Below are 7664 nucleotides of genomic sequence, written 5' to 3' on the forward strand. Positions count from 1 at the left end.
CTTTCAACCAATCCATCCATTTGCCAGCCTTCTTCCCTAATTCTCAAAATAAAGGGGAAAGGATCCTGCACTTCTTGGACGTGCACATACAGCTCAGATTCTATCTTGATAGGACTAAACCCTTCAGAAAATCTGACCAGTTATTAGTCAGCTTTGCAACAAGGGCAGAGGGCAAGGCTATTTCAAAACAAACCTTTTCCAAATGGATAGTGCACTGCATCCCTTTCTGCTACAAACACCTTGGGAAACCAAACCCTCAGGTGGTCAGAACACATTCCACTAGGGCAACATCTACCTCTACAACATTTCTTATGGGAGTCCCTACCAGGGACAATCCTGGAAGCTGCTATCTGGAGTTCTGTACACACCTTCACCAAGCATTACCACCTGTCTATCTTTTCCAAATCCAGGGCAGGTTTTGCTGCAGCAGTCCTGCAAGTCATACTAGCCAGCCCTAACTCTTCTTGACTGCCTCCACCCTTCTTCAGCTTTGGGAATCCACCCGTGTGATGACTGCAACAGTGAAACACGAGGAACATAGTACAGTTGTGTACACTTACCATAAATGTAGATGTTCAAGTGTATTCACTGCTGCAGTCCTGGTTTTCCTCCCTTCAGCCCCCTGATTCTCTCTCTCGCTCTCCTCTCTATGGCTGTTACTCACCCCTTCTGGAGTATTGGTATTGGTATTTACTTTTTACTGGTGGTGTTTTCCCCACCATAGCTTAGCTCCCTATTTGGGGTGCTCCTGACATTTGGGGCAACAAAAACTGATGTAAATGGTGTCGGCTACCTGCTTTTATACCCCCTGACGACCTGACGTCAGTCCTGAAGTGACAGCATCCGATGCAGAAACACCAAGTCTCTAGTATTCAGTCTGACTGAGGGCTACCTGCAGGCAGATAACACAAGTGTGATGACTGCAACAGTGAATACACTCTAACATCTACATTTATGCGAAGTGTACACAACTGTACTTTCCAGATCTCCTGTCCCGTCCCAGGGTCTAGTGTATCCCAATCTTCAGACTGTCAAGCTGACAGCTTGGTTCCCCTACTTCCAATAGATGCCAAGCATAATGCTATACCTTCTCCCGTGCGGCATATTTTGTTGGCATCTCATAAACAATCCACCAAAGCACTCTACATAAACAAATGGAATATATTTTCTGTTTGGTCTTTTGAAAATGGACTGGACCCTTTTTCACCACCAGTAGAGAAAATTTTAGAATTCCTAGCTGCCACGTTTAATAAAGGAGCCTCTGCATCTACAGTCAGTTATGTTAGCAGCAATTTCAAATTTTCATATCGGATTTGGAAACCAACCTTTGCTTTCTGACAGACTTTGCAAGGTTTTCCTAAAGGGTATAATACGCTTAAAGCCTCCTTTTAAAGATCCTCTCCCACCTTGGGATCTAACTCTAGTACTGCAGTCACTTACGGTACCACCATTTGAACCAGCAGCTACCTGTGATTTAAAGTTCCTTTCCTGGAAGATGTTACTTTTCGTAGCTGTCACTTCTGTGAGAGGAGTCTAAAGCTCCTTACTTAATTTTCCACAAGGATAGAGTGTCACTCAGGATAAATCCAACTTTTCTTTCTAAGGTGATCTCAAATGTTAATATCAATCAGTCTGTAGACTTACTTGTATTTTTCCCAAATTTTTCTAACAAAGGCGAGTACTGCCTTCATCTTCTGGATGTATACAGGCAATTGCGGTTCTGCCTAGATAGAACTAAACAGTTTAAGCGATCTGATCAATTGTTCATATCCTTCGCAAGTGCAACTTTAGGCAGATCACTGTCCAAGGTAACACTCTCCAGGTGGTTTAGAGAATGTATATCTTTCATCTACAAGAACCTGAATATGAAACTCCCAAAACCAGTCAAGGCACAGTCTACTAGCTCAGTGGTGACTTCTGCCGTCTTTCACTGTAAAGCTTCTATGTCAGAAATTTGTGTGGCTGCAACTTTGGCTAAGCCTCATACCTTTATTATAAATTACAAATTGGATATGGTCTCCAGGGGAGGAGAACATCCTTTGGTTCTATGGTGCTCAGGAATGTCCTTCCATAAGGCCTCCGAGGATACAAGGTAGCTGGGGACTCTGTCCCATCAGTCAAGAATAGATTAAGATTGACAACATCAGATAAAGAAGTTATGTCTTACCATAACATTCCATCTATGTTGTCAGTCTTCATTTCTTCTTGTGTCCCTCCCGCCAGCCCCCTCCTTCAGGTTTCTGGTTGAGCGATACCGTGTCCTGGGTTGTTGTTGTTATGCGTATCTCGGACAAGGCTTCTGCCCTTTATTACACTATTCTTCTGTCTTTTGCAAATTCAGTCTGCAGTAATCTGGAGAGGGGAATTATGGGTAGACTTGCACCTCGAGAGATTTTTTTTTGGCTGATGCGAGCTATACAACGTCTGGAACCAAAACCCATCAGTCAAGAATAGATGAAGATCAACAATATAGATGGAACATTATGCAAAGACAACTTTTTTTTAAGGGTGACTTACAGTTGCAAAAATAGCTGTGTGTGCAAGACTTAAACATTAAGGAACATGCGATTAAAAATTCACTTGGGAAAGCTACATGTTGAATTAAGTGTAAAGTTATATTTGCAGATGGGATTTGTGATGGTTGTAGTATCTGTTACATTTTGTCTTTCTTTTTTTGTCCTCATTCTCATTCTATTTGTACCTTATGGAACTTGTCAAACATAGCTGCAGTACATACGCTCCCCATGAGCAATGTAGTTGGGAGCCTTATTTGTTTTAGCTAAATATTTTGTAACTGGGTAGATGTGATCAACAGTTTTCAGAGATGAGCCAATATTCATGCTGCACATCGTGTAGGAAACTCACCTTATGTATCCATCCATTTACCTATCTGTATCTTACAAACTCAGTCAGTTGTCACAGTTATACATGTCTGTTTTTTTTTCTCTCTTTTATAATGAATACTTGTATTTAACAGACAAAAAAAAAATTCTGTAGACCACAGTCAAATGTATTACCTCCTTTGGAGGGAATGAGGAATGGAAGGGAATGCAAAAAGGGCAGATACTCTAGGTGGTATTGATGAGTCGCAAGTCCTTGCAATTCATGTTCATGAAGAAACTTGTGCTTTATTCTTTCATCCACTAAAACCATGATGATGAGTGTTATTGAGGAACTTTTAAGTAACTTGGGTGGTTGTGTCTTAAGTAGCTGACAAGGCAATTCAAATAACCGAGATCACCGGTGGTCCATGTAAATCTAACCTACATGCAGTAACCCTGCGTATGCCAAGAGTGTCACAGTACAAACAAGTAGATAAACCTAACTGACATGGGAGACTTAATTCAAGATGGGAGGAGAGGTCGGTATATTACATTCGGTCTTCTCTCACATCTTTTTTAGATGGTGGTAGAACGGATTTACCCCATTGAATTTAGTGGGTTGTTTTTTAATCCTCTTTGTATATTCATTGACAACTTACCAACTCTCATTGTATTGCAACTCTGACATATTTCGGTTTGTTTTCATAGTTGCTGTGTTTCTTGCAGTCAGCAAGAACCATGACAAATATTTACTGGTTATGTGTTTTTTAGATGTAAACTTTTACTCTGTTTGTAGCATTCCCCATTGAACAAGATCAGTGGATGTAGTATGATACTTTGTGCAAAAAAATACATTTAAAAATTAAAAGAAGATAGTATAGAGCATTGCCATGGTTAAAATAATAATGTCTCGTTTCTTCTGCTGTAGTCTAACTTTGTGTTCATGCCATTTCCTTTAAGTAATTCGAAATGTTTACCTTTTTTTCTATTTTACGTTTCTCAGACTCCTCTCATGACCTTTTCAGGCCACGGTGAAGCAGTTTCCTCAGTGCTGTGGCCAGAGGTGGATGAGATATATAGTGCATCATGGGATCACACAATCCGAGTGTGGGATGCTGAGACTGGTGGAACCAAGACAACTCTGGTAAGACTAACCTTATTGCACACATTTTATTGATGTAAGTGAAGTTGACTTTAAGTTGGTTTTAAAACAGTTTCACTTGTACATTGGTTACAAGGGAAAGTCTTAAATACAGAAACATGGATTTGATGTTGATTATGATTATTATTGATTATATGGTTCACTTATCGACGTATTTCTTTACATAACAAATAGGTTTTAATTTCAATGTAATAGATAGCTTACTTACTGCTACTGTTATAAAATTCACTTTGCATCTTTTTCCTGCATTCTTGAGATCACTTTTTGCCCCTATGTGCTTTTCTTCCCTTCCCTTTCCTTGCTAACCATCAGACCTCCCATTACCCAGTTGTTTTTATTTTTATTACAGCCACAGTCTTACTCCATGCCCAGTGTGCAGTGAAGTCAGTACAGAACGAATCCAGCACAGTGATTATGCATTCATGTGCTTTTTGTTTTAGGGCTAGTGTCCCCGGACTTCACTGAGGGCTGAAATCTTGACTGAGAAAATTCTCACCTTGGGGTACATGAGCTGGCAATATGATTCTCATTCCCTTTCCCCTCTGGTTGAGTCTTCAGGAATTTGAGCCATCAGTAAAACTTCATTCACATGTATCGCAGTCAGGACTTCCTTCATGCCACAGAACTGGTGGACATTATCTCCTTTTTGTTTTAGCCTGTAGAGCCATTTTGGAGGCAGCATAGGTCTTGCTCCACAGGATCTTCATTGCCTCCATTTTAGCCCACACATCACATGTTTATGGATTTTTCCAAATCAGCAGCACCTCCATGAGTCTTCCCTTAATAGTCACCTTCTATATTAGGATAGCAGGACATTTTATTGCTTTATCATTCTAAGGTCATAGTTTGCTGTTCCATTTGTTTATTCATTTAACTTGCTTTTTAAAAATAATGGCTTATATAACAGAATAGCATGACTTAAACATGCACTGCTTGCTTTTTTATAAGGTTTTGTTTGATTTGATTTGGAACTTTTCTCTTAAATCCTTTTCTGTGTATTGGTTTTGCCCATTCAGATGTCCTGGTTATAAAAATAATATGCATGCATACATTATTTTTCTAGGCTCAGATTCTTTCTTTTGCACACGTTTCCTAGATCTATATTAATAGTGCCGAATTTTGTCTTTCCTGCTAGATTGAATGTCATTCTGGAGGCATCTAAGCAACCTTTCACACAGTGTTACTGCATAATATAGAAGAGAATCTGCATTTAGTTGTTTTTGAAACTATTCATGCTGCTTACGGTCTACTTGCTTTCGGTTACTTGGGATATCTGTACGCTCAAATTCTTTCTTTGTCCACTGTCAAGGTTCATGTCTCTGTGGTGTGGAGGGACTTGCTTTCTTCCAGTTTGTGTCAGAGACACAAATTGATAAGTGTGCAAATAAAATTTCTTTGAAATTCGAGAATCATCATATTTTGCTGCACTTCACTGAAATTTAAAACCTCTCATATTGGTAGAGCTGTAGGTGTACAAAGATTTTCTTTAAACCCTGCAGTACAAACAAGTTAGGAAGTGCAACTTTGATGCTGTAGTAACACTGTGAATGATGTGTACTTTTAAAGATAAGCACATTTTAAAGTCAGCCATAGCTGGATGGTGTATAAATTATGTCCAGTACTGTAGTATATGTACTTTAGTACATTGAAATTTCATTTTGGTTTTATTAATTTGATCTCCTTGTAGCAAGTTTTTCTTGACTGGTTGTGTCTCTGACTTTGAAACATTCGTGTTTGAATCTGTAGTTAACATTCAGTGATAGTTTATACCCCTTGAGTTACAAAAATGGAGCTGACTGTGATAAGCGTGTGATCCCTGAGTACAGAACTGTTTTGGAATGTTGAGACTGCAGTGGTGGTGCTGCGGTAGCATTGCTGCCTCACAGTAAGACGTTGTCCTGTTCGATTCTCAGCTGGAGCGTCTTCTGTGTGGAGACCTGTGTGAATGGGCGTACCTTCGTTGAAGGTTGTGCGTCAGAGCCGGCAGCTTGGCACGTAAAAATCTACTGCCAATCATTAGCGGACCGGAGCTCCGCTGTGGCAATCCCTAACCGTGAAAAGCTGAAAGACACAACGACAACAAGTTTGCCAACAGTATGCATTTTTTTATTAAATGTTTGCTTTTTTCACCTTATGCCTGCCTGCCTGCCTGCCATTTTATCATCCAAGCATCCATGAAAGGAGTTGGGTCCTCATGCCTCACTGCAGTACTCATATTCCCTTTGGCAAAGTCCTGTGGACTGTGGGTATGACATTACCCACCCCCTCTGTGAGGGTGGATACTAATTGTGCCCAGGCGACGTAATAACTCTGTACTCAAACAGCTGTGAGAAAGTATGTTTGTGAGTTTTCCCCCAACACCCAGTTCCCATGGCTGTTACTCTGCACTGACAGCCTCTTGAGCATGTGCATTTCTGTGTACACTTGTCCTGGCTACATCACTTGCACAGTTTTGTTGGTATGTATATGTTGGGGTTCCATAGTTGCTTGTAACTTGCACTGATATCCAGTTGCTGGTGTCACTGGAAACAGCCAGCCTTGCAATTTTTGCCCCCAAAGAAGCATTGGATTCCATTCCAATATCATTTTATTTAAAGTAAATATAAACATGGATGAAACTGCCTAGCCCCTGTTTGTATCATACTAGTATTGCTTTGCATTGGCATTTATAGTTCTTGCTGTATTTTCATCACTGAAAGTTAACTCAGTACTTGGAAAAATTAACAAGCTACTTTTGTCCAAAATGTCTTGTAATTTTGAACTGATTATTTTTTAACTTGCTTCCATTCCCTTACCCATATGCCCAGAGGGGAAAAAAAATTTTGATACTTGGGTTTATATGTTTTACCTTACATATGAGCAGCACTGTTTCCCGTGCAAGCCATTTGTGAGATGGCTGCATTTCTTTTACAAAGTTTTATACATGTAGAAAGGCATGCCCAACTGCAGTCAAGTTTGACCTCATTCTTGTAATTAGCACAACAATAATCCCACCCAAACAAACTTTGTGTGCACAATCTAAACAACAGCATTGATACAAAAAGCATCAGCAGATCAGTGAAAATCAGTTCTACACTGTACAAGGATGCAAATGCAAATTTATTCCACTTTGGAACCAGTAAAATAACTTGTAGGCTGGTTTCAATACCCTTCTGCATCTTCATCAGTACAAATTTAACATCACAGTGAAATCACTTTTTTGTAGGAAAATTAAGTTGTGACAATTTAATGAACAAACTATAGTAATAGTTAAAATGCTTTGTAAAATTAAAGAATTGAATAATTTGCAAACAGACTTTTACAAAAAGTAGAACAACTTAATCTTAATACCATGATAGCACATGACTATGTCAGTAAATTACAATAGCTGATAATTGAGTGTTGTAAAATATATCCTCTCAGTTACTCAAACAGAAAGTGTGTGTGTGTGTGTGTGTGTATATATATATATATATATATATATATATATATATTTATATATTAAAAATCACAATATATGCAGTATATATGCACTTAGTGACAAAGCACAAGACAGATGCTAATGCTCTTTATAGACACACATTGAATTGCCCAGGGACCTTTTTTACATTTACAAAATTTAAAAAGAATTTAAAAAAAAATTGGGTAAAAACAAAAATTTTTTTTTGGCCTTTTTTTTTTGTTTTTTTAAATTTTTTAAC

The 7664-nt window shown here is 38.9% G+C and overlaps 1 protein-coding gene across 1 annotated transcript in view; it reads left to right on the forward strand.

Moving 5' to 3' along the window:
• The window catches only part of WDR12 (WD repeat domain 12), a gene marked incomplete in the record, with an annotated part of 668024 nt that overhangs the window by 525854 nt on the left and 134506 nt on the right, over positions 1 to 7664 (forward strand). Inside the window, 1 exon segment of the mRNA XM_044075093.1 lies at positions 3826 to 3966. Within this exon segment, the coding sequence (XP_043931028.1) occupies positions 3826 to 3966 (141 nt within the window).

This window comes from Protopterus annectens, chromosome 6.part0 (genome assembly GCF_019279795.1).
Source record: "Protopterus annectens isolate FY-2018-M chromosome 6.part0, PAN1.0, whole genome shotgun sequence".
In the NCBI taxonomy this organism is placed as follows: Eukaryota; Metazoa; Chordata; order Ceratodontiformes; family Protopteridae; genus Protopterus; species Protopterus annectens.